This window comes from Solanum lycopersicum, chromosome 1 (genome assembly GCF_036512215.1).
Source record: "Solanum lycopersicum chromosome 1, SLM_r2.1".
Lineage (NCBI taxonomy): Eukaryota > Viridiplantae > Streptophyta > Magnoliopsida > Solanales > Solanaceae > Solanum > Solanum lycopersicum.
The window spans coordinates 86498062-86525483 of NC_090800.1; the positions used below are offsets into that span (position 1 = coordinate 86498062).

Consider the following 27422-nt stretch of genomic DNA (forward strand, 5'->3'; position numbering starts at 1 on the left):
ACATATCGGTCACTCTAATATTGCCCGTTTAAATTTATTTTTATAATTGGAAATTCTAAACAGAAGTGTAAAATATAATACTACTAATACTGATTAATATGCTCACTTATATTTATTATTTTCCAAAATATCCATAGACAGACATACTCGATCAATTTTTTATATTTTTTGTTTAGAAAAAAAATTGATAAGATAAATTTTTTCAAAGTATATTCGTGAAAAACTTTGAAATATTATATATTTGCTTTAAATATTTAAGAGTGTGATCTAGTAATTAATATTTAAGAATGTAACTTAATAATGATGAACTAATTTGAGAATCACTAAATTTTACCTAATTTCTTTTTATTTGTCAAAAATTTATAATCGATACATATATGAAGCAGAAGGTATTTACGTATAAACCAAAAAATGTCTTCAAAGGGTATTTTACAAATAGAGAATTATTTATTTTTTTAAAAAATAAAACCCCAAGATTTTCCGTCACATAAAAAAAAGATAAATAAATTCTAATTATCCGCTTACTTTCAAAGCAGACAAAAGGGTAAAATAGTACAATCACACGGAACACAACGGCATCCCCTTCCCCGCCACTCAATAACAATTATATAAAGGTTTTCGGGCCAAAAGAAAAGAGAGAGGAAAAAATGGCGTTAAGGCTTACACCTTTTCTACTGCCCACTTATGGAAAACCCAAACTAGCTGCACTTTTCAATTCAAGATCCGAATTATCCATTCAATTTCTTTCAAAAAACTTCAGAATGTTGGATTTTGAATCAAGAAAGATGGGTTTAAAGGTGAGTGCTTCCCAAAAATTGGAAGAGAAGAATGTACCGGAGTCGGGTAGCCAATGGGGGAAAGTGTCGGCAGTGTTGTTTGATATGGATGGTGTGCTCTGCAATAGTGAGGAATCGTCAAGAAAAGCGGCTGTTGATGTTTTTGCTGAGATGGGTGTTCAAGTAACCGTTGAAGACTTTGTGCCTTTCATGGGCATGGGTAAAATCTTTGTTCTTTCTTGATTATTACATTCTTTTTATTTATGTTCTTGGGAAGGTTTCTTTGTCAATTTGCTTTGTATTTTCCCTTCTTGATTTTCTTTCATGTGAAAGATGGGTATGAAATTATCATCGGTTCGCGGTGTACTATTTAAGGCTACTGATTCTTGATTGAAAAGTAGTTTTTTGATTTATATGTTTGGGAACGACAATTTTGGGTGTTTCTGTTGAATTCACTAGCTTCTTTAAGAAGCGGAGAATAAAGTGTAAAGCATCAGTCCAATGGGTAATTTTTTTACGGTTGAATGTTCTTCTTGATTATTACATTCTTTTTTATTTTGTCTTTGAATTTTGAGTTCTTGAATACTCTCTTTATTGGTAGTTTCTTGATTATTCTAGTACTTTGAACTTTCGGGAGAAAGGTTTCTTTGTCAACCTGTTTATACGTATTTAGATTTTCCCTTCTTGATTTTCTTTTAATTGTTTGATGTGAAAGATGGGTGTGCAATTATCACTGCTTCCTGCGGTGTATTATTTCAGTGTACTGGTTCTTGAACTATTCAACCAATAGCTACTAGTTCTTCATTGAAAAGTAGTTTCTTGATTTATAAGTTTGGAAACCATTGAGAATTTTGGGTATTTTTGTTGACTTCGCTAGCTTCTTTGGATAATCATGCCTTGAGAAGTCGTGGATAAAGGGTAAATCATCAGTCCAATGGACTGTTTTTTACGGTTCAATGTTATTCTCATATTGCCTCATTATATCTTTTAAGGTTTTATCTCAGCCATTGGTCATTCTGTTTAAAGGCATGCTGATGAATTTGATGGAGTAATGATTAAGACAGCTAATGTAATATGGAAACAAAGAAAAAAAAAAGAATATCAAGAATCTCTGTTCAGTCCCCTCCATGGGAACTTTGTTATGTAAGAAACTAGTAATCTTCATCTACCTCATTGAGTATTTGATTTTTGTGAAGCATCATCTCTCTCCAATTAGATAATAAGTTTTGATTTTGGTTGTAGATCTTGTCATTTGCTTACTTTCATGCATATAGCTAGCCGAGGCCTTAGGTGAATTCTTTCACTCACTATGTTAAAATAGGACCCTTCTCCATGAAAAACACTTGTGCTCACAAAATTGTCCATATTGTCTATGAAACTTGTTCTTTTGAATGATTATCAAGTTAATTGCCATTGGATCCATACATCGATTAAATTTTCTGATCTCGAGTTACTCTTCTTTTCTACCCCAAGTGATAAAAAAAATTAGTTTGATGTTACTATCCTTTAGGAAATGAGTCTTTGATTGTGTAGCACCTTTTTCCTTTGTCATATTTTCTCAATGACTTCTTCTCCTTTTCATATTCCTTTACCCTCGAAATATATTAGGTGAAGCAAACTTCTTAGGTGGTGTTGCTGCTGCTAAGGGTGTTGAAGGATTTGATACCGAGGCTGCAAAGAAGAGGTTCTTTGAGATATATTTATCAAAGGTGATTGAAATTTTATATACATACGAATATCTACTCTCAAAGCAGATTTCACTGGGCATGTTGTTGTTGTAAAACACTTCCCTTTAAGTCGTGGTAACTGACTCCCAGAACTGATAATTTTATTGATAAACTGACAATCATTTGTAGTATGCAAAACCGAATTCTGGCATTGGTTTCCCTGGTGCCTTTGAACTTGTCTCTCAGGTATGTATAACCTGTGATGTGATGACTATATGTGGTCTTGCTCTTTCTGTTTATGTTTCTTATTAATTTGGTGATATGGTACGCCAGTGTAAAAGCAGTGGTCTCAAAGTTGCTGTTGCATCTAGTGCTGACCGGATTAAAGTTGATGCAAACTTGGCTGCAGCCGGTTTACCAATAACGATGTGAGTTAACAAATGCGCTTTAGCTGTAAATAGTTGCTTCTCTTTCCTATTATAATTGGCATTCAAGAAACACTGGATTGTACTAACTCAGACCAAGTTTTTTAAAAAACCACTGGATTGTACTGAATCAGACATAGCAAGAACTTTATTTACTTAAAGAATCAGTATAGATATGTTGTATTTTAAAGAACTAACAAAATCTGTTAGTCATGGAATCAGGCATTCAGACTCCAAAGGGTGTGATCTTATATGGTCCTGGGCAATCCTCCCCTTATGAGCTACTTTTGTTGTTGAGTTAGGACAGTCCTTCCATTGTGAGCTAACTTTTATTGTTGAGTTAGCCCCAGTGTGCATTCCTTTACACGGTATCAAAGCTAAACCTCATTGATTCCTGTTGTTATGTTGCTCTTTTTCAATATTTATCCCCGTGTTACGTTCTCCGCATGTCCTTGGGGGGGGGGTCTCCTTATATGGTTCTAGGAATCCTCCCCTTACAAGCTAACTTTTTGTGGTTGAGTTACAAGGTCCATTTCTTTATGGTATTTATGCAAACACACAAACTATGCATTGGTTGATAATGTAGTTTGCAAGGACATAGTAGTTTATTGAGGTTAAAGTGTACAACTCGGATGAAAAACGCAGGTGTGCAGTGAAATAATTGGAAGCTCCCATCCTCCCTCGCCTTTGTCTTTAGTTATCCTTCTATGTGTATTTGACTTCATATTCTTTTTCTTTGATTTGACAGGTTTGATGCAATTGTATCAGCTGATGCTTTTAAAAATTTGAAGCCTGCTCCTGATATTTTCTTGGCTGCATCACGGATTCTTGATGTTCCCACTAGTGAGGTAGTTTCCAGGATGTGCAATGCTGCTTTGCACACCCATCACAATTTTTTCTTTTTAGACACTTAGTTGTGGGTAGTATATGGTGCTTATATGATGAGAAACTTATAGCCAACTAAGATATTACTGAGGTTTACATTCACGTTCTGTTTACCTAAAAGTTCCCTATAATTCATTAATGACTGTAATAATCAGATGAAGTTAGCTGGAAAACAAAATTTAAGCAAAGAAGATACTAAAAACTTGATAAATATGTTGGCAACTTTTATGTTGAAAATTATATTTCTGGATGGGAAATAGATGCGCAATTGCCATTCTATCAGTCAGAACAGATTTTCTAAATATGGGTATAAAAATGGGGGGTGCATTATGAATTGCTGAAGGTTCATGTTCGAGGATGATGAAGTTTTGAAGTGTTAAGTAGATCAGTGTCCTGTTTGTCGACCTTGGTAGGCATTATCATAATCCTCTATGTTGACAGTGTATTGTGATTGAAGATGCACTAGCTGGAGTACAAGCTGCCAAAGCTGCAAAAATGAGGTATTTGCGTCTGAGTGCCTTTTCTTTATATAGGTGATTTATATACACTTGTTCAAAGTTGTTGGTATCACCAACCCTACTTGAACTTTTCTTCACTTGTTGCGTGTGTCAACTTAATCAGTAATCTGTATCAGCATCATTCTAATGTACCTCTTTGCCTCTGTTTTTAGTGATCATTTTGATTCCGTTATTTCTACATTCTTAAGTATGTTGACTTACTTGCAGATGTATAGCAGTGACGACAACACTATCAGAAGATACTCTAAATGCGGCGGAGCCATCACTCATCAGAAAGGAGATAAGTGATATTTCACTTGAAGATATCCTCAATGGTGGCTCTGGTAGCCATAGTATGTAGTTCACCGACATGTTAAGAACTTCCCTTTCATGTACCATTTACAAATGTAGAATACTGAAGCTCTTTTTTTTTTTTTTTTATGGAAAAACTTGCGAGTAAGCTCTTTTTTGTAATGACTGTAATTTGTTGAAGGATGTCCTGTTCTCTGTTCCCTTAAGCTGTATGCTTTAGCTGCTAACTCAGTTAATGGAAATTTTCTAGTTCTAGTGTTCCTCTAACATATCATATGTAGTTAATAGTGGCTTCCTTTCTATGCTTACTATAAAATGAATCTAATGATGAAAAACAATGCAGATGTGATGGTGCAGGAATCTCAATCCATTAACGATCTAGCTCTCTCTTTTCCTGAGCCCAATATGACAGGGAGTATCACAGAGCTGGATAATTATGTAACAAGTGGTGCCATATCCTCGATGGGAGGGTAAGAGCGATTCAATATATGATCATCTGCATCATCAAGACCGCTTTTGATATCTAATACCTCAAATTGCTGTATGCATTCATAGATTCATCTTTTTTTCCTTCTTTTTCTCTTTTCCTCTTTGTCTATCTGAAATTATTTTCTTAAACTTTAACTGGATTAAGTTGAATTGCTAAGAACAGTCCATACTGGTGATTTACATCCTTATCAATCTATTTTATGGCATGATGTATAATCACTAAGTTACATGCTTTTTTTTGCTGCATGTAGGAACAAAAAGTCAAATATGCTTAGACTGACATGAATAATACTCGTGCAAATGAAATTCTCTCGTTTGCAAAGTGGAATACCTTTATCCCCCAAAAGGGTCCATATGCCTTTATGAGATGGCCATTTTAGGGCATTTGGTAATTGGTATAATGTTGTCATGAGGTTGCAGAAATAATTTATGGACAGGGTGCAGGTTACCAGACGAAATGTTGTTAGATATGGAAGTTTAGGAATTGCTGCATCCTGTCTCCTCTTTACTATTACAAACTGGAAGGTATATAATTTAATAAAGAAAGCATAAGGTATTTTTTTAATTTATTTTGGTTTTCATGTTCGCAAGCTCTGCTGTTCTTATGCAGGCAATGCAGTATGCATCTCCAAAAGCTATCTGGAACTTGTTGTTCGGCACAGGCAATCCTCCTTTTGAACAGAAAGAAGGTCTACCCCCTCTTACAATGAAGTATTTGTTCTCTTCTCTTCATTTTCATTGTTGTTCCATTCTTCTTGTTGTATGGAACTTCCCTTGATGACATTATTTTTTCTCTTTTTTCTTTTGGGCACATTTCTAATGTGATTTTTATAAATTCTGTATATCAAGTATGGGCTACTTTTTCTTCTTTTCTTTTTCGGTGATATTTGAGATAATTGAAGGAGATCTATTTTTTTTTTGTCTATTGCCCCTGCAGATGCGTCCAGTTCACAGAGGATTCAACAATTTGTAAACTATATATCTGATGTGGATGCCAGGTAACAGAAGTTTTTCATGTAAACTGAAACCTTTTTTTGCTTTATAAATTAAGAAGGTTGCAGTTTTCCTAAATTTATAAGTTAGTATCGTATATATGTTGCATGCTTTCTGGCATCTTTTGATATACTTCTCTTTAATTGTTCTTGGATTCCTAACTTGTTTTTTGATCATGTTTAATATTCTGCATTTTGTTAGGAAATCTACGACTATCGTGCCCGAGTTCCCATCTAAACTTGATTGGCTGAATACAAGCCCCCTTCAGCTAGGCAGGGTAAATACATAATTTCATATTTCAATTCTGCTCTTTTGGCAACTTTATTTCTTTTTCTTTTCGCTTATTTTCATATATGTGCATATTGGTGTTCTTTTTTCCGTTCTCTAGTCTTCATGCAAATTTTATTCTGGGAATTTTCGGTTGTCTACTGCTTTCTAATTGATGTTTCCTATCGACTACGTGTGTGTAAAATACTTCAAACTTGGAGAGGAATTTCTCCCAAATATAATATTATGTTGTTTCATAATACACCATTCTATTGTAATGGATTTCTACACACTATCCTTTTGAACAATGTTAAGAATCTTTTGACAATGACATTGGCTGCAAAAAAACTTTTAGTGATCGGTACCTTTTCTTTTTTAAATAGTGGTGGTTGGGCTATAGCGTGTGGCGCACCTTGACTATTCCATCGGGTACCCGCTATCTCCCACCACACAAATACTGGGTAATTCTGCCCATCAAGGCTTTAAGCAGATGGGAGACAACCATGGATACTTTTATCATCTATGAATTTGAAAATTTTCTAATATGCTGAATAGTGCTTTTAATCTTATTGTTTCTTGGAGGTATGTTTGTAAGTTGCACATACTAGAAAATGGAAAAAGGAGTAGTTCTGGATGATATATCCATGCTATGCACTCGTTCCCTGAAACATTTCTATGTTTGTGCAGGATTTGAAAGGAAAAGTCGTTCTTTTGGACTTCTGGACTTATTGCTGCATTAACTGTATGCATGTACTGCCAGATCTGGAGTTTCTGGAGAATAAATATAAAGATAAGCCTGTAAGATTGTCATTCATAGCTTAGGGTTGCCATTTCAGCTTTATTGGTTATCTCATGAAATGATATTCTGTCTCTATAACAAGTTGATCATCTGAGATGTTACCCCAATCATTTTTCTAAAATTCTTTCCTGAAAATTCTCATAATTACGCTAATCAATATTCTACTAATTCTGGCAGAAGCAAGCACATGCATACTATAGTTCTGTTGGAACTACATACAATATGAGGTTCTCATTAGATAGGGGAAGTGGAATTAAAAAGTCACGGCCAAGTTAGGTTAGGATGTGTTTAGCTGGTTTAAACTTCGCTCAAAATTCAATTAGTAAAATTCATTTAGTAAGAAATGTTGCTAAAATGTAGGAATGTTATGATCAAGCAGAACTTTTATTATACTAACCAAATGCTGTCTAGATTGCAATCCCATGGGGTTTGTCTTTGTTGATATCACATCTGTATATTCTTCTGTTTGGTAAATTCTATAATTAATTTGTTGTTGTTTTACTTTGGCTTTAGATTACTCTGAAATCCAGACAACAATCTATTAGTTTATTCTATAATATTCCGCTGTACCCACTATTTATTATCTATAACATCTTCACAGAAGAATAGGCATGAAATGAGTTTTGCAGATTGCACGAATGCTGTCAAAAGGAGAAAGAAATGTCATAAGATTTAGCTTTCAGTTGGGCTAATCTGTGAACTTTCTGAGTTAATACTGACAGGTCAAACCAATATAGTCACCTCAAATAGTTGTTTCATACCGTGGCTGATCCAGGATTTTCACCATGGGGGTTTGAAAATAAAACAGCTTGGGATTTGAACTTGGAACCTCAAAATGAATTAAGTACTTTTATCCACAGTTGCATCTGAAGGTTTGCTTACACACTTCTAACCATAGTTGTAGCTAATTCATCAAACATTAGTTTTGCAGTTTGTGGTTGTGGGGGTGCATTCAGCTAAATTTGACAACGAGAAGGACCTTGAAGCCATCCGTAGTGCTGTATTACGCTATGGAATCACTCATCCAGTAAGTACTTATTCAAGAGCTGAACTATTACTGATTTTAGTGTTGAATGTCTCTTTACCACAATCTATCTGCTTGCTCTTGAATCTATTAGATCCCCAAGAAACGGATGAACATTTGGAAACAACATAAATGTGGAGAGAATTTAGAGCATCCAGATTAGGTTATATATTACTTCTTTTCGGTAGATTAAGGTAGAATGTCCGCTGCTATCTGCACCATACTTGGCTATGTTAAAATTGACATTCCAATCGTTAACACTGTCTTGACAGCCTCTCCCCCACCCTTCTGATCCAATTCAAATTTGTACCATCAAAGCCTCTGGGACTCCATGTATTTAACAGAAGGGAATACTTGCTAATTCACTGTTAATGGTCAAGGATTGCCTGACAATGTATGTAATCAACGTTTCCAATTGAAGCTCTTGTTTATTGCTGAAGTTTATTATTCAGATTGCAGATACTGGTGAATAGAGTAACTTGGAATTTGACATTGTTATCATTTCAAAATATCTGCTTTAGTTTTTAATTGGGGGTGTCTCTCCTTCTTCCCTTCTTTTTTGTATGTTAAGTAGTTTCTTAACCTTCATTGAATGATCAGGTTGTCAATGATGGAGAAATGAATTTATGGCGGGAATTAGGTGTCAATTCATGGCCAACATTTGTTCTTGTCGGGCCAAATGGCAAGCTCTTGGCACAAGTAGCTGGCGAAGGTCATAGAAAGGTTTCTTACAGATTTCCTTTTCTCTTTGATGTTTCATGCATTAGTATATATATATGAATTATTTAACACATTCGTGATGGCACATTTAAGATTAGATGATGGAAAATGGCTCATTTATTAACTTGACACTTGATGTAATTAATTCAATTCTGATATGCCTCTCAAAGTGCATTATCACAGAAAACTTTTGAGAGAATAGGTCATATTTCACTCTCTTTGATGAACTGTGTCACCAGCTCATCTAAAAGCTTAAGTTGTCAAGGAAAATATACTTTTATTTACTTAAAGTTGTCATTAACATGTCCCCTGTCATGTAGGCCGGACTGTTTTTTATTGGCCAAACATGTGGAAACTTTTTTTTTGATAATGGGTAGTGATGAGACTTGAAACTAGGATATTTGTCTACTCTGATACCATGTTGAACTATGTGATCAATTTATCTAAAAATTTGCAAACTATGTGATCAATTCATCTAAAAGTTTGCGATGTTAGAGAAAACCATGTTGAATTATGTGATCAAATCATTATTTTCCCCTTTCTTTGCATACATAACCGAAAGTTTATCCAGAACTTTCTTTGATCAGCCATTGAATCTCAAAAATCAAAACGAATTACTTCCATATGTAAATGCATAAGATGGAAATGTGGAAGGAGGAAAAAAGAATCTTCTGCAAATGTACTCCAAATTGAATGGAAAGATTGACCAGATCATAGCCAGTTCTTTTTGGTAGCTGACAGACCCTTATCTCTGACCTCAATGTGGCATTTCTCTATCATCTGAATTTTGAAAATATGTTTTCTATTATTAGTTTTGTGTAACCCAGGCTAGGAAAGTTTTGACATTTTAGGAAACTAAAAACTAGGTCACCTTTAATCGGAAACAACCTCTCTACCTCTGACGGTAGTGGTAAGGTCTGTGTATACTTTACCCTCCCTAGTTGTGAAAACTAGGTCACCTTTCCTTTATTATGAAACACTATTTTGTGTTTTTGTTTTTATTCTCTTTATCTCTTTTCTATTTCGAAGAAAATACTATAGAAACGTCTAAGCGCCTGCTATTGCCTAATCCGACTTCATAAAAGAATTTCTTTAGGCAGCTACTTATTGGAGTTTCTCCATTTGTCTTATCTTATGGCATGAAATTCCTTCAAATGAGATAATTTGTAACATTCAGTTTCTTGTGCTTTTAGATTATAGCAAATTGCCTCTCACATATTTCTTTCTAATTAATATGATCTGTGGCAGTTGGAAGTGAAGATTATTGACAAGATTTAGCTGTCATTTCGATGTCTTCTGCTTTGGTTTGTAGGATCTTGATAATTTAGTCGAGGCTGCTCTTCTGTTCTATGGTAAGAAGAAGCTCTTGGATAGCAAACCCATTCCCTTGCGCTTGGAGAAAGATAATGATCCCCGCTTGTTAACGTCTCCTTTAAAGTTCCCCGGTAAGCTGGCAGTTGATGTCCTCAACAACCGGCTATTTATATCAGACAGCAATCATAACCGAATAGTAAGTTCTTCTTCTCTCTCCTTTCTGTATTCTCTCTGAATGATTGTTGTATCAGGTATTCAGGTTGCAAAATTTTGAATGTATGAACTGCAAGTAGTTGGTGTCTGTAGCATCAAGGTTTGTTAACCCTTTTTGAGGCTTTCTGGAGTTATGAATTGACCATGGGATTATTGAAGAAGATCAAGTTTGATGTTAATTGCATATTAGTTATCAATAAATGGAGGTATACCTACCTCTGAAAGTAAATGTATTCCCGACACTGGGGTTGCAGAACTTCCATGTCCACATTTACTGATATCTGAAAAAAGTTAAGTGTCAAAGCATGATCATTCATTTTCTAATATTTGCAAGAGGAAGCTACAGAAACAGAATGTATGATGAAAAGTCTAGGGCTATGCAGAAGATAAGATTAATCTTTTTACATTTTATCAGAAGGCAAGGGATAATATCACTTTAGTGTCAGAGCATGATCATTCATATTCTAATGCAGTGTACAGTAATGGTAACTTGGAGATGAAATAAAGAGTATATGCTTAAAAGTTTTTCCTGCTAATGGAGATCGGTGAGTGGTATATTTAAATTAGAACAAAGAATTAATATTTGAAGCCACTGCTAGGGCTGGCGAATATGGTAGAACCAAAATTCACGAGGAAGATGGAAAAAATGCGGAAGAGGATAAGGTAGGGCGCGAATAAGGAAGAGGATAAGAAATGTACATTTTGTTTCTTTTACTCGACTCTTACGGAACTGGTTCCTTCTTCTTTGTGGGAGACTCACAAGTTGTGTAGGAAATTATGTTTTCTTCTAGATACATTCTGGTTCTTCTTTGCTCTCTTCTGAACTTATTCATTCTGTTATTTAGTTCCTTCTTACATTTCCTAGTCTCAAGAACACGGCCATGTTTTCTCGTCTGATACTGTTTTCTTTTCCATACACTATCTCAGTAACTCGGAGTTGTAGTATCACATCTGTTCTGGTCCTTCATGCTTTTGGCCTGTACGAGCCCTAGATCTTAGTCTTCTTTCTATTTCCATGCTCTCTTTATGAGGTGAATGGTAGAATTAGTAATCCCGGACAATTTTCACATGGACAGGTAGTAACTGATCTAGAAGGGAACTTTTTAGTCCAAGTTGGAAGCACAGGAGCAGAGGGTCTTCATGACGGTAACTTTGATGATGCAACATTCAATCGTCCGCAGGTAACTCTTTTAATTTTTCAATTTTTTCCATTTGCAAAATTAATCTAAGATCTTAATTCTTATTATATCTTCAGGGTTTGGCTTACAATGCAAAGAAGAACCTCTTGTATGTGGCAGATACTGAAAATCATGCTTTAAGGTACAGGCAGAAAGGGAATGCCTGTTATTGGGCTAGACATACATGGTTTATTTTCTGAATTCTCCGTTTATACACGTATTTTCCTTGAAGTATAGATGCTTGTGCCCCCATCTTTGAGAAGTTGAGGAGGATAAACTTGAACTTTGATGGGTTTATTGATACTGATTATTGCCGGGGGGAAGGGAACACATGGATTCACCAAGGGTATATTATTTATTTTATCTTTCTTCCTAGAAATTGGAATATTTTGTGCTATAGTGGGTATCTCCTCAGTTTACATTAAGTAGTTTGATGAAACATGGAGATCTTTAGTAAACTTGAGCTGCATATTTTATTAGTCGCAATAGGATACAAGATGGTAAAGTAGTTGTTGAAAGCTACTCATTGTTTGAATATAATGGCCTAAATTTTTTTCTTTTAAATTCATTTAAACTTTGATGCCATTTTTTTAGTTGGAATTGGTATTCCTCAACTCAAGATTACAAAGGCAGAATCTAAATATTTCAAAGCTTGTAACTTTACATTGTTGATAACCACCCCTATAATTTTTATTCTGTACTTTTTAATTAGGTGCTCCTTTTCATTTAATTTTTAGTTTGGTTTTGACCAATCTATTGGTAGCTGACAGAAAAGAGAGACCACATATGTGGATAATAATTGCTTCATTAGGTTTGAAGTTCACTTTAGGAATCTTCATATACGGCGTTTCCAGAACTGGTTGATTTTTCGACAAGGTCAAACTAAACCATGAATAATTGATTACATTTGACTTTTTTTGACGACATGACTTTTTTTGACAGGTCTTCATATCCTTTCCTGGCAAAAAGATTTGGGAAATTTAGTTTTATTAACAGGAGAACTTTAATAGTTGTTCTATTTTTTCCTCAAGTTAGTTCGTACTGTCAAAACAGTAAGAAAAACTAGTGGAAACGAAGATACTTAAAAAGCTTGTTGAAAAGAATGTTCTGGAAACAAAGAACCAGAAGATATTAGAACATAACCACAGAATAAAAAGCAACTGAAATTAAGAAAAAGAAAATGATGAATAAGACATGTTCCACAACTGGTGGGAAACAGGAGTAGAACTACTCACCATAGGGTGGATGCAAGGGGAAAAAGAGAGATTTCTTGAGCTTGGGCGAGGGAGCTGGTAGGCTGGGTTAGCTTGTTTGGTTGGAGTTGACAGGGATCGCCATCAGGCCACGGTGAGATAATGGTCTTGATCTTTTTGCTGATGAAGAATATGTTGGAAATATTAGTGGAGTAAGGATGCGGATAAGTCAAGGAAGGAGAAGGAGCAGGAGAAAATGGATTGGATTGAGGATGAGGGAATACTAAGGAAAATGTTTGCCTTTATCATTAGATTTGGAGGTAAAGTAGTCTTTAAGGACCAAATCCGACTCTTCAAATTAGTATCTCATCCACCGGATGATATGATGCCAAATTACACTGATAAGTTTCCTCAATTCACTCTGGTATACATACATATTCCTTTCCTTTCCTCTATGCTGTCAATTTGGATACTCATTATCATTCTGTAGTCTAAAAGATTAACCTGACAGCCAAAATATCCCCTCTTCCTAAATCATCCTTGTTCCCATTTGAAATTCATTCAAAAACTTTTTTAACTTCTTATTTATATTTGTATTTTGAGAGATGGAAGTTTTTACTTCAATTTCCTTTTTAGTTGGGCTTGATGTGCTTATAGCTTTTTTATGAGATTATAATTTTTCTTTACCTAGATAATTTAAGGAAGCTTTTAGTTTAACCTATTGAGTTCCATTACTGTAGGGTCATTGACTTTGTGAATGAGACAGTGCGGACGCTTGCGGGAAATGGAACAAAAGGTTCTGATTATGAAGGGGGAGGAACTGGAACTGCACAGGCAAGATTGGATTAAATTAAATAATAACTTGGTCATCAACTGGTTCCAGTTAGCTCTAGCTTATCGCATATGTAGTTTTATGCTCTAATTTTATCTCTCTTTAATCAATTTCAAATATATTGTGAATTATCCTTTTTTCCTTGGAACTGAACATCATTGGTCATATTTTCAGCTTCTCAACTCTCCATGGGATGTCTGCTTTGAACCTGAGAATGAAATTGTCTACATCGCAATGGCTGGTCAGCATCAGATCTGGGAACACAAAACATTGGATGGAGTTACAAGAGCTTTCAGTGGGAATGGTTATGAGAGAAATTTGAATGGCTCAAGGTAATGTGTGTGTGTTAGCTTAACTAGAGTTTCAGCAGAACACTGGTTAATTGTGCTAGTTTTTTATATGAGATTGAAGTGTAGTTTATTGATTAATTCTTAAATGCTATGATGCTCACTATCATCATCTGTTTGTCACACTTTCTTTTGTGGTGCTTTTTACTTCTAAACTAGTTTCCAAGCCTTTTTGAAGAAAAGGGTTTCCCCCTTTTTATTAGAAAAAAGATCCATGTGTTAATCTAGCGCGAGGGAGAACCAACTGAGGACCAGATCTTTCACTGATAAACAAAGACAGAAACAAACTGCAGTTCACACTTTTTTGATTCACTGCTTTACACTTGCTCTATAAATCTATCAGCGTAGTCATATTTTAGGACTGCATAGATATGTCTCTTCTTTTGACTTGCCCGTGTTCTAAAAGATCTCTCATATTTATTAGTGATAACAGTAAGAGTTTTTATAGACTGCACTCTTTTGGCATGGTAAGATCAATTTTCTTCTGAAGGTTCCATTATGAATTTGGAACCCATGTTCTGTGGACTTCTAACATTATCATCTAACATAATTCATTGGAACATGAAGAGTACAAAAGCTAACCCACACTCAAAGGAATAGATATCCCTTTTGGTCATGAATCTTGATAATGTGCTCTGGATATGGTTACTATTACTTCCTAGTAACACTTGGTGAAAATAATGGATCTCCATGAATCAGCAGGAGCTTCAGTCAAAAGACAACAGGGATTAAACTAATGTAATTTGGAGAGGAGAAACCGGCTTTGTGCTTTTAGTTTTTGGGTTTTGACTTCTTTCATTGTATCTCTTGTCCTTGTATGTGTTGGTTGTGAGAACATATCCTTTTAGCCACTTACTTTTGACGAACTTGCTGATGTTTACGGATCATCTTCTTCTTGGCCATGGGAAAGCTCTACAAGCACGTCATTTGCACAACCTTCTGGGATTTCCTTGTCACGAGGTAATCTCTTAACAAGACATAAATTGTTCTTTTGAACTGGTCTATAGTTTTTACCTTTTCTTTTGATACAATTTGTTTTACTTTTTATTTTTCTTTTTGATTGTTAGAGCTCAGTATATTATATCTGTATGCTGATCAAAAAATTAATTTAGCAATAAGAGAATGCTGTAAAATAAGTACAAAAGGAGGCTACATTACAAATTATGTAATGAGCTCATGAAGTGAATCATGGCATCTATGTCAGTTGCAATAGCCAGATTGCACCAAAAAAAAAGAAGAAGATATAAGTATTTGATACTAATTACAGATTCAGATTCTCTCTCAAAAACTCTGGCATTCTTTTCTTTCCAAATTAGTCCACCATATATTTGAAGTTTTCCTCTTCACCTTGCCAAGACCTTTCAAGTTGCCAGCATTTAATTACCCATTTACTTGTTTTTTTGTAGATCTTAAGGAGGCATATATTGCTGACAGTGAGAGTAGCTCCATTCGGGCAGTTAATCTAAGAACAGGAGGTTCAAGATCACTGGCTGGTGGTGATCCAGTTATTGCAGAAAACTTGTTTAGGGTAATTTTGTTTGAAGCCAAAGAAACCAGATTTGCATTTCTCTAGTATATTTTAGTCACATTTGTGACAGAAATAAATTTGTTAAAGGAACATTTTTTGTGCAGTTCGGTGACCATGATGGAATAGGCTCTGAAGTACTTCTTCAACATCCATTAGGTGTTTTATGTGGAAAGGATGGTCAAGTTTATATTGCAGATTCTTATAATCACAAGGTACTTGCAGACTAATTTTTTAACAGTTAACATTTGCTCCATATGTGACACAATTTTATGACATCTTATGATAATCTTTAACACACTTCTCCACATATTATAATTAATTTAGTTTGAACTATGATGTGATGTTCATTTGTCAAACTTAACTTCTCAATCACTGTAATATGTGCTTCTACTATTATCAACATATTATTCAAGTGGAAAAGACCAAACAGATATGCTTTGAGAAGACAGACCTCCAATGGAAGAAATACTAAATGTATGCAGTTAACCTGATGCTATTTGCTTTGATTGCCTAACTCCTATCTTAAGTTCTTTTTTTTTTTTTTTTTGTATGTGAGCCATGAATGTACAAATTTGTGATTTTTAAAACATATTAGTCATCTGCAGTCTCCCTATAGCTTTGTTTCATCATTCACTCTCTCTACCTCCATAAGAACTTTTTATTTTGGTACAACACATTTGGTTTTCTTTTTCAAACATTATCTGGATGGTCATAAATTATCTCTAGTTATTTGAACTTGATAGAAGATTTTCGTTTATAACTTACACCTTTGTGTTTAAAAATCTTTTTGTGATTTGGTGGGTTTATGAAAAGTGAAGGAGGAGAAGATAAAAGTGAGAAGGGCCTTTGGGAAGATTGAAACCATGTGGTGAAGGTTGATAGGAGGGTTAATAGCATGTCATCTTACAATTAATATCAAGGCGACAATTTGTCAATAATGTTATGATTGAGATATCAAAGCTAATAAAGATTAGTCTGCTTAACCAGAAATTGGCTTAGTCTGCTTAACTAGAAATTGGCACTTTGGAAGAATTTTGACAAATCATCTAATTTATTAAGACAAAAATTTTATCTGCTGAAATTGTGGTGCCTTATTCCAGATAAGAAACAGTTGCTCGTACGTAGAATAATAGTGAAGTATTAGGTTTATGAAGTTTGTGGCCTTCCCTGCTTCTCCTTTCAAAATCAACTAGTGAGCTTGAAAAGCGATGTTTCATATGATGCTTGTTACGATTTCAAGCTTAAAAGGACTATTTAATGTAACTTATATTTCAATAATGAACTACTTGTTTTGGTACCGTCACAGAAACATCTCAGGTAAGTAAAAACTTTCCTCTTTTGTTTAACTTGCCAGATTAAGAAACTAGATCCAGATAGTAAAAGGGTGACTACATTAGCTGGTGTTGGTCAGGCTGGTTTCAAAGATGGAGCAGCGGTGGCAGCTCAGGTTGGAAAGAGTTCATATATCTTTTCTTGTATCATATTTTGGACATTAGTGTTACATTCTGACATTCATTGCTCCCAGTCATATTTTATGTCCACATGGATGTTACACTTAATAGCATTAGCATGGAAATGAGTACCTAGACCATATTATTTCTCCAACTTGATGGACATAATAAGCTGCTGACACATGAATAATTTGAATCCTGCATAGCATTTTCTAAAATATGTGGCTGCATCTGTAAACAACCTATTTAGTTATAAGCCCTTATACACGTGCAGCATACCAAACATTTTCTACGTAAATTTCATCATCAATCAGCAGTAGCATGTGAGGTGATTGTCTTTGGCAACAAATGTTTGGTATTTCTCTTCTTTTTTTTCCTTTTTCTTTATTTCAAGTGGATCCTGCACCCAATGTGTAAAGGAGAAAGGAAAATAAGGAACAGAAGCAAGTTGCCAAGGATATGATTGAAACACTTTATTGAGGCATATGAGTGTACCCTTGGGTAAATCCAGCATGGATAAATATATCAAAGATTTTTCGTCTTCGGAAATTGTTTTAACCTTTTATTTAAGCTTGTAGATGCTAGGAAAAACTTTGGAACGTTCTGTACAAAGATAAGTATGAACTTGATCTGTATTAGATTTGTATATTTAGGAAGGCTGCGCAGTTTCTTCAAAACAAAAGTGGTGTAACAATCAATAAAAGCTGCTTGTAATGGTATGGGAGAAATGGATGTCAGATTCCTGATTTTAAAATATTGTTTCGAAAATTCTGTTTGAATCTTTTACTATAAATCAAATTTCTTTTAGCTACTTATGAATGTAATATTACGAAAGTAAAAAATTGCTACTTTTTTAAAAAAGTCGGACTACAATTACTGCTATTTTCTCTCTCCACTTGAAATTGGTGCATTATTTTGTGTTGTTGTGGTTGGGGGTTAATGCAAAGGTTGTGTTGAACAAAGAGGGAGAAGGCACCCCCATTTGGGAAATAAGTCCTAGATTGTATGCAATAAGATACTGGCTAAAAGAGCATTGCTTTCTACAAAGAGCACCCAATCTGCACAAAACTATTGTTACTTTTATATGGAAAGATCCTTTCCACCAACCAGGAACAAAATTTTACCTTATTAAAGGAGAAAAAGAAAAAGGAGTCTTACTGTTTTTTCCTTTTGAACCTTCAATTTACATGTGCGAAGTATAATTTTCTTCTTGATTCTTGAATCTTCCATTCTTAAGAGAAATTGCTTTTACTACTGGGATCTCTGACTTTCAATTTTGGTGATTCTCTTCTTTCTCTTGTTTTTATTTTCGTGCAGTTCTCAGAACCATCTGGAATTGTTGAAGCAGAAAATGGTAATCTCTTCTTCTTTGTGCACAATTTCACTTGGCTGATTGCTCACTCTGAGAGTGGACCATAAAACTTTGCAGGAATAAGAGACATAAATAATCACAATGAAATTGGTGGTCTAAACTCTGCAATCCTCACAAATTATTGCAGGAGCTCTATCACGCTTAATTTTTGTATACTCATCGTAAGCTGCACTAGCAAGAATAGTAGGAGTGCTGGTTATGCATCGCAGTAGTTTGTATTGACCAAGTAGATGTTCCTGCTAAAGAATTAAGTTTAAGGTCTATTTTCATGTGGATTAGTAGTTCTTTTAAAAGAAATCAAATTAGGACAACACTCAGTCCTGCATAAACACGGGTGAAGTGTTCATGGGTCATTCCTGCATAAACACTTCTCAACTAATCTGCTCCTATATCTGAAGTTACCTAAGTTGACATGATATCAGAGCAGGGCCCATCTCACCTGATGTTGGGCCCCCAAAATCAAAATTGCCACGCATCAGATGCTAAGCACTGCGCGTGAGGTGGGGTGTTAAAGAATGACAAAAGTCCCACATCGGTGATGAGATGGGTGGACTCCTTATAAGGCTTGTGCAATCCTTCCTTTGAGCTAGCTTTTGGAGTGTGAGTTAGGCCTAAGACCTAATATAACAACCTCATTTTTCTTTGTTCTTTCACAATTGTCCTGGGGGAGAGGGAATAATTGGGATTTTGGTGCATTAAAAGCTGCGCCTAAGGTGTATCATGTGTCTTGATGGAGCATGGCACCAGTTATGTACTAAAAAATATTGGTGGCGAACAAGGCCATTGTTATGTTTACTTCTTGCATGAGTGAGCAATTTGGTGATGATTGAAGGCAAATCAAAAAGAAGAATTTGGGAGAAGACGGGATGATATACACCAGAGATTCATTAATACTTTTTGCAATGTCTCATTGACAAGTTAAACCAGGAAACTGGAGATTTTTTTTGTAAGCTCAAACGTCATATCTTGTAAATCTTGCATCTTCTGGATGCTGTAATTAATACCACTTATCTTATCAAAAAAAAAAAACCAAGAAGATGTTCCCTGCAATGGCAATGTTATTCCAGAATTTGAGATCCAAGTCTTAAGTGTTGAGTTAGATCGTACCTTTGTTTGTATCTCTGTGTTCATGTTAAAAAATGTAACAGCTGATACTTGTATTTGATGCTATTTTATACAACCTTTTTAGGAAGATTGTACATAGCAGATACAAATAACAGTGTGATAAGATACTTAGATCTGAACAAGTCAGAAGCTGAAGTTCTTACTTTGGAGTTGAAAGGAGTGCAGCCTCCACTTAAATCCAGATCTTTGAAGCGCCTTAGACGTCGATCTGGAGCTGACACACAGACTATTGTAGTTAATGGTGGTTCATCCAGTGAGGGTACATTGAACTTAAGAATCTCGGTACCTGAAGGATACCATTTCTCCAAGGTTTTCTTTCTCTCTTCTGAACAAATTGATTAAGAAAATAGGAACAGCATTTCCTTCCCTTTGAATTTACCACCTCAGTATGTCCCTGTTTATTTTGCCTCATAGGCTTTTCTGCCTTATACCAAATGCAGGAAGCGAAGAGTAAATTTAGCATAGATTTTGAGCCAGATAATGCTGCTGAGGTTGATTCCTTGGAGGGAAATCTCAGCCCAGAAGGTTCAGCAGTTGTGCACTTCAGAAGATCTTCTGCTTCACCAACCACCGGCAGAGTTTATTGCAAGGTATGATTATCTGTTTGAATATATCTTTTAAGTTTTACTGTAGTTTAGTGAAGTTTGTGGCCTGCATTTACCTCCTTAGCCATGCGTATCTATATTCAGCCATTTATTAAAGAAGACTATGCCAGGCAATATTTTGAGCAAAATAAAGCATCAGTGCTTTGGAAATGATTTTGACTTGATATATATATGCTTTCAAGTAGCCATTTGTTAGTAGCATCTCATGTAACGTTTGTACCTTGCTTCATGAAATTGACAATATGCTCTCCTTATAAGCATATAATGCCATGGCTCATGTGCTATGTGATATCTTCAGTCTACCAAAGCAATATGTGCTAATGCCAGAATTGATAATATAGATTTGTTCCCTAAGGACGTACTTACAAAAATTAACTTGAGAGGCACACAAACTTATTTGAAGGCCGTGTACCTGGGCGCAAATTCACCACGTTAGACCAGCAGTGTGTTAGTAGCATCTCATTTAGTGTTTGTACCTACCTTTAGCCCGATGCTATCACTTTCCTAGTCTGTAATGGTCCATCTTAGAGTTACATTTTCAATGAGTACTATAGCCACTTCCAATTTCAGATACTCATTTCAATGTGTTAGTAGCATCTCGTGTAGTGTTTGTATACCTACCTTTAGCCTGATGAGAATGCTTTCACTTTCCTAGTTTATAATGGTCCATCTTAGTGTTGTTACATTTTCAATGAGTACTATTGTCACTTCCAATTTCAGGTATACTATTGCAAAGAAGATGAGGTTTGCTTGTACCAGCCATTGACCTTTGAAGTACCATTTCAAGAGGTAAATCCAGATTTTGCCCCTGCCATGATCACACTTGCTTTTGATGTGAAGCCAAAAACATCCCCAACTAGCTTACAGATTCCGGCTAGGTAATGGATTCATCGTGAGAATACGTATTACTTAATCATGATTACTTGATAATAAATGAATGTATATAGAATGACACATCACGTTTGTGCTTCACATTCAATTCAAGATATTAAAAAGAAATTGATACACTGTTTAGTACTTTAATAGATGTCTTAATCATAAATCATTAATTGCTTGATAAGCAAAGGATAAAGGAGAGAGAGAGTCACTCGTGTGCACTTGGTCTTGTAATGGTCAGATGATGATTGTTGCCACTACCTCTATTTGTTCTAAAGACCTTTGGTTAGTGTTTAATTTATCATATAATATTAGGAGTCCTCTTAATCAAAAGAGGACAGCTAATAATGCGTTTATTCCACTAACTAATTTTGATGCATATATGCATGAACATTCTCTTGAGGATATAGTTATATATAAATTGTTTGTCTAATTTGAAATTAAACTTTGTTTTCAAACAACAAGTATTCGTCAAATGAAAGAAACACTAATTAATTAGAAGGACTTCAAATGCACGAAAAGGTCAAGGTTATGGATAAGTAAGAATCTTAGCATAATTTTAATTAGCAGATAGCATGTGGGAGTTGTTTAGCCAAATTCATCAAATGCAAGAAAAGTATAGATACGCAGAACAGTTGAATCATAGTATTATTCGCTTAAAGGTGTTTTTAGGTAAGTTATTATGGATTTTACAAGTTATGTCTTAGATTTGAAGAAACTTATGTCTTGCTGGATATAAATTGATAGTTAAAGGATAAAATTAAAGATTAAATTAATTATGGATAATCTAAAAGTATGTTGATAGCTGTTGATCACAATTGGAAATTTATAATTACCAAGTTTAATGACATTGAAGCATGTCTGACTAAAAGAGGCAAAACATTCTGGCATGTCACTCCTAATAAATTGGCTTTGTCCGGTTTTTGTATTTTACATTATCCCTTCTTTTTTTAAAAAAAAAATATCCCTTTTGGCATATATCTACACAAATAAATATTTAAAAGGATGTATGCTATTATTAGTTGTAACTTGTAAGATACATGCACTTCTATGAATTTTCAAGAAAACAGAAATTTAATTAATTTCCTAAAACTATCTTATAGAGATCATTATATGTTATATTTAAATTAAAGACCCTATAGAAAAGTTAATGAAGAAGGCTTTAAAGCAGAAATTGAGACCATATCCAAATGTCACATAAGAATGGTACGGCAATAATATATAATTGTCTCTTGCATTATATCTAGAAGCAATAATAAATGTGAATCTTTATAATTTTAACACTATATAAATTATTGCTTAAAATTGTTGAGGAAGAATTGCTAAATAAGAGTTACTTTTATTTATAGCATGCATAATTAATGGTTACAAACTGACTACTGTTTTTTGGTACATAAATGCAAATATAAAACGGCGTGCTGCACCTTGTTTTTCAACTAACTTTGTAGAGTAACTATAAACATTCAATTTCATCATTCATGAATAATTCTATAGAATATATCAAAATAGTGGAAACTCCAAAAGTTGTAATATTTCATACGTAATGTAATTGTCATAAATGGAATGAGAATGTGAATGCCACTCCAACATTTAGATAAAAAGTAGAATATGTGTGTCCCCCCCTCTCTATATGGCACATATTTTTCTGTATTATGTGAACTTTTGAAGAAGATATGTTTTGATGCATATATGTTTGTCATCCGATACACTAAAATAAGGAAAGAGGCGAGCGAGATTTGTTATGTATCGCAAATACATGTGAATTATACTAAATAGACTCTAGAAAGAATATGTATCTAGTATGATTTACATGTATAAGATACTATTAAGAAAATTGTAAAATTACATGGGGATTTTCTTGGAGATTAGTATGAAAATTCGTAGGAAATTTATTTTTCTGCAAATTTTTATAGTGATTTCTAGGAAAATCCTCATGTAATTCACATTTTTCTTGTAGTGAGAGATATCAATTTCATAGGAAAGTGACGAGCGAGATAGGGGAGAAGCAAACGAAATTTGTTATGTATTCTAGATACATGGGAATTCACTTGGATACAGTGTATCTATAAAAAATTACACAACATTTTGATCTCATGTATACATTTATCTAGACGTGATTCAGCGTATCTGAACACATTAAAAAATGGTAAAATTTATAAAGTTACAAACTAAAAATATATCTAAATAACTATCTCCTAAACTAATAAAATTTACGTAACCTATCCACTTATAACCTTAAAAGATTATCAACCAAGAAACTTGTCTCTCCTCTATTTGAAGTTATTAGCTCCAATAGTCCAACTCCATTAAGAACAATCCAAGGTTCCAATTTCACCATACATTCAACCCCTTCACTATACTATGCCTACACAATCCACTTCATTAATGATGTGGATGAAAGATGTCCACATTATTTGAAGAAGAAGATTATGAATGAGTCCAAAGGCATCAATTGATAGAAAAACAAAAGAAGCACATGTTCTTTTGATCTCTTCTTCACACACACACCTTTCCTTTTTATCATTTTTGGTATTTGCATGTGCTAACGGGGCACCCCTCACACTAATATAATCATTGTAGAGAATAAAAGCAAATTATACCCTACATGTTCATAAAACTTTTCCACATCATTTGCACATGAAAATTTTAGCCAAAATTTATTTAAATCATTATACCACATTGCACTATATATCTCTTTTCTTTCTTTCTTCAAGGTTCAAAATCATTATACATTGTATCGATTATTTAGTTTAGTTTTTGAAGATAGAGTTTATCAAGTATGGTAAAAAAAAATCAATTTTTTTCTTATTTTTTTCAGTCACTAAACTTTAAGATCTATCTTTTTTAAGTAAAATAGACGGCCAAACATAATATCAACTTGCAAATATTATTTTTAAGGCATAATTTCAGAGACCTCCCTTTAGGTTTCGCTCTATAACACTCGCATTCATTGTGTTTTACAATATTACGTCTACCTTCCTTATTTCCATTTACTTGTAATCATTCTTTAAAACTATTTAAAATAAAGTTGAACTTTCAACCATATCTATACTTGATCGAGCTTTTTTTAAAATTAAAAAAAAAAAAACATGGCCATAATTAAATCACTTCTTTTTCCTAATATATATGGACGTAATTAAATTACGAATCTCACTTTTAGTACTACTTATTATAAAAACCACTCGGGAGTTGATAGAATTATCAAAATTAAATAAGTGATGAATGAGAGTTGCGACCTAAATTTAAATTTAAGACATATAAACATTCTACTTTTATTTTTCTGTGGTCATGTAATAATGTCGTGGTGTCTCAAAGCTTTACCAATAAATCACCTTTTTTTTCTTCCCACATCAATCAAAACAAAATAGATTCAATGAATTTTCTGTTTTGTCTGACATAGGCAAAGAGAAGTAGATAATTTTGTGTGTATAGTTGTTGATATTTTTCTTCTTTTTGTAGTGATGGCTATCTTTTGGCATTGTTTGGTGAAAGGTAAAAATCAAGTTTGATAGTTTCTTATTGATCACATTATAAATGATAAGAAAAAAAATTTAATTATATAGGAAAGTGACATTGATTGTGATCATATATGTTTTGTCACCAAACAAAGGTCTTTAAGTCTCTTAAACTATAATTACGTTACACCAAATGAAGGATTAGGTTGACCTAATTACTCTTTTATTCAGGCTTACTCTATCTTTATGAGCAAGATAAGGTGATTCAACTAACATGCCTACTCCCTATATAGGGGTTTATATACTATAGTATTTGTTTTTTTTTATAAACCAAGTACAATTGTACAAGGTGGATAATGTTGATAGACTAATTCAAATAATTAGCTTTCTCCTTTCATCCAACAAATTAAACTCATTGTTTGATTGATGTGTCACTACATAGTTTTCTTCTAGAACTTTAAAAGAGAACATTATTTATTTATTAATTCTTCTAAGAGTATATTGACTTTTTCCTTTACGTTAATGTTTGATTTAAAAAAAATAAAAAGTGAGTCATTAAAAATAAAATAGTTCTCTTTTATTAATGAAGGGAGTTTTGGTTGTAAATATAAATTAAGTTACGAATTTAGGTCATAAATCAATTACTAACATGTGTGTTAGGATATTTCTCTTTCTTTTTTTGAATCGTACATAAACGTGGCATGTTTGTGTATATAAATTATTATGGCCATATATTCATGTGATGACACAGTAAATATGGAGAATAACAAACAGTGAAGTAAATGGAAATATCAATGTTCTTTTGTAACTCAATTACAGGAGTCGAACTTTTATGCCTTTTCTATCTGACTATATAATATTTCGCTCTATTTTTATTGGTTCACTTTAAAAGTTATTTATCATTTTTTATTTTAATTCACTATCACCAATAAAATATATGTAACGTAACGTAATGGATCATACCAATACTTTGTAGGAGTATTTAATTAGTGAAAAGATCTAAATTTTAAATTAGAATTAAAAAAAAATTAGAGTAGGAAAAAGGGAAAAAAAATAAAATGAAAGAATAAGAGCGGGAAGAGAGAAGCTGAAAATGAGAGAGAGAAAATAGAAAAGGGAAAAGCAATAAACAAGAGACGCGTGGGTTGTCGCCTTCTCCTTTTCCAATACAAAACTCGCCTCTTCCCCCTCTCATTTCCTTCAAACTCTTCTCCCCCATCTCTCTCTCTCTCTCTACATAATCCTTCTCTCCTCCGCCACCTACCGCCGCCGTCTCCGCCGTCAAACTCAAAACTCAGGTATTGTTTCATGTGCTTTAGTTTCTGTTTCTTGTTTGTGAGCTGAGTTTCAATTTTTTGAATTTTTTTGTTTGTTTGAACGGTGATTCCTGAGAATCGAAATAGTAGAGTTTTGAATTCATTATGTGAAAGGAGGAGTATTCATGGTACAACTGCCTTATGTGTATACGTTTATGTACGGATACAAAAGTGTTCTTTCTGATTCACCTTATTTAGCATATTTACTCACAGAATAAAATTCAGAAAAGCTTAAACATGTTTTAAGAATCTCTTCTCTTTCTCTTTTTCTCTCTGCAGTTTGCATCTATTTACAGAAGAGAAGCAAACGTACAATTCGCGAGAATCATTCCGAATTTTGCATCAGAAAATTGTTCCTTCTGATGGCGTCATCTCAAACCGTCTCGAATCCCGATGTTAACTCCAGTCACTCGCGAGAATCCAAGCGCAAAAAGAGAAGAAAAATTGGAGATGATGGGGAAATTGAGCAACAAACGAGCCTTGATCAATCCAGGTGGAGAACGGATACCGAGCAACAGATCTACTCTTCAAAGCTTCTCCAGGCTCTCCGTCACGTTCGCCGGAGTAATGACAATCCATCTCCGGTTAATGCCGGACGCGCCGTCAGGGAGACCGCCGACAGAGTCCTCGCCGTTACAGCGAAGGGAAGAAGTCGTTGGAGCAGAGCGATTCTCACTGGCCGTCTCAGCCTCAGGCTTAGCCAAATCAATAAAAAGCATAAGAAAGCAAAACTGAATAGCGGCAATATAAAATCAAAGAAACCAGCGGCGAAGAAGCGATTGCCTGCTTTGCAACGGAAAGTTCGTGTTCTCGGCCGTTTAGTTCCCGGTTGTCAGAAACTCCCGTTTACGAACCTTCTAGAAGAAACTAACGACTACATATCAGCTCTACAGATGCAAATCAAAGCCATGACTTTTCTGACCGGCCTCCTCTCCGCCGGTGGAGCAGGATCAGTTGCCGCTCACCCCGATCGGCTCGGCTAAGTGGCTTGTTACAACATGTCCTCTTTTTTCTTTTTTTTTCTAATTCTTTTTTAATTTCTAAAACCCTTTTTTTATTTTTGTTAATAATTGAGAGTTTTTATATTGGTGTATTTTATTGTATACATTCCTTTTCTTCCCTGTTTCGCTCTCATAGTTTCCACCTTGTCCACCCTTTTTTATTATTATTATTATTCCTTTAATTTCTTAGTATTTACATTTTGTTTCTCTTTGATGTCTTGCTTTTTGGGATTATTTGTTAATTAATTTATTCATGAATTATTGGTTGATTAAGTAGACATGCCAGCTAAAATTAAAATAATTTGATTCCCCTTTAATTGAAGTTTTGAGGGGAGAAAAAATGGTAATGCACATGAATGTAAGGTGTCAAGTGGAGGAGAATAGGCCAAAAGATGAGTCTACAAAAGGAAGAGATGTGTCTTCACGTGCTCCATTTTGAAGCTCATCTTCCCTTTTTCCCCACCCACTATCTCAGCACCATGTGCCATGTATGAGTTAAAGAGTTGAAATACCCACTTATTGATAATCTCCACCCCCCACCCCGCTAAACCTTTATTTTGCTAATTTTTCACTTTGATGTTTGACCATGTTAATATGTGTTGCAATAACCAATTAGAATTTTGTCACAAAGGAGTGTATGTGACTAGTTTATAAAACCTTAAGGGGCTCAATTATAATATTTCCAAAACTTAGGTGAAATCATCCTATATGAATGCCGGCTTTAATATTTTTCAACTTTAGAAATAGTACCAACCTAACATG

At 34.3% G+C, this 27422-nt stretch overlaps 2 protein-coding genes across 5 annotated transcripts; both read left to right on the forward strand.

Annotated features, from left to right (window-relative positions):
• The first annotated feature begins 536 nt into the window (after positions 1-536).
• LOC101251929 (protein SUPPRESSOR OF QUENCHING 1, chloroplastic) lies at positions 537-21035 on the forward strand. 4 transcript variants are annotated; one of them, XM_010315296.3, is made up of 29 exons: positions 537-996; positions 2385-2485; positions 2633-2689; positions 2777-2871; positions 3617-3716; positions 4195-4253; positions 4479-4603; positions 4906-5032; positions 5489-5576; positions 5662-5740; positions 5989-6049; positions 6246-6321; positions 6999-7109; positions 8042-8137; positions 8735-8857; positions 10167-10364; positions 11458-11562; positions 11637-11701; positions 13493-13586; positions 13759-13916; positions 14842-14891; positions 15338-15459; positions 15564-15671; positions 16814-16906; positions 17185-17265; positions 18228-18264; positions 19472-19716; positions 19848-19997; positions 20733-21035. In XM_010315296.3, exons 1-29 carry the CDS (start codon positions 648-650, stop codon positions 20892-20894), a joined length of 3315 nt encoding a protein of 1104 aa, XP_010313598.1. In that variant the 5' UTR covers positions 537-647; the 3' UTR covers positions 20895-21035. The 4 variants fall into 4 exon arrangements, 3 of the variants coding, with proteins under 3 accessions (XP_010313598.1, XP_004230317.1, XP_010313614.1); XR_011211582.1 differs by lacking the exon at positions 17185-17265 and having other exon boundaries at positions 18340-19716; XM_004230269.5 differs by lacking the exon at positions 17185-17265.
• A 4316-nt stretch (positions 21036-25351) lies between these two features.
• LOC101252530 (transcription factor bHLH149) lies at positions 25352-26856 on the forward strand. The gene is made up of 2 exons (XM_010315321.4): positions 25352-25641; positions 25939-26856. Exon 2 carries the CDS (start codon positions 26022-26024, stop codon positions 26640-26642), a length of 621 nt encoding a protein of 206 aa, XP_010313623.1. The 5' UTR covers positions 25352-25641; positions 25939-26021; the 3' UTR covers positions 26643-26856.
• The last annotated feature ends 566 nt before the right edge of the window (positions 26857-27422 follow it).

Bases quoted from the DNA above. Each gene is read 5' to 3' on its own strand.
- LOC101251929 (XM_010315296.3), top strand. From the start codon at position 648: ATGGCGTTAAGGCTTACACCTTTTCTACTGCCCACTTATGGAAAACCC. The intron at 4,254-4,478 runs GTATTTGCGTCT...ACTTACTTGCAG, and splicing joins GCCAAAGCTGCAAAAATGAG to ATGTATAGCAGTGACGACAA. The intron at 6,322-6,998 runs GTAAATACATAA...ATGTTTGTGCAG, and splicing joins GCCCCCTTCAGCTAGGCAGG to GATTTGAAAGGAAAAGTCGT.
- LOC101252530 (XM_010315321.4), top strand. From the start codon at position 26,022: ATGGCGTCATCTCAAACCGTCTCGAATCCCGATGTTAACTCCAGTCAC.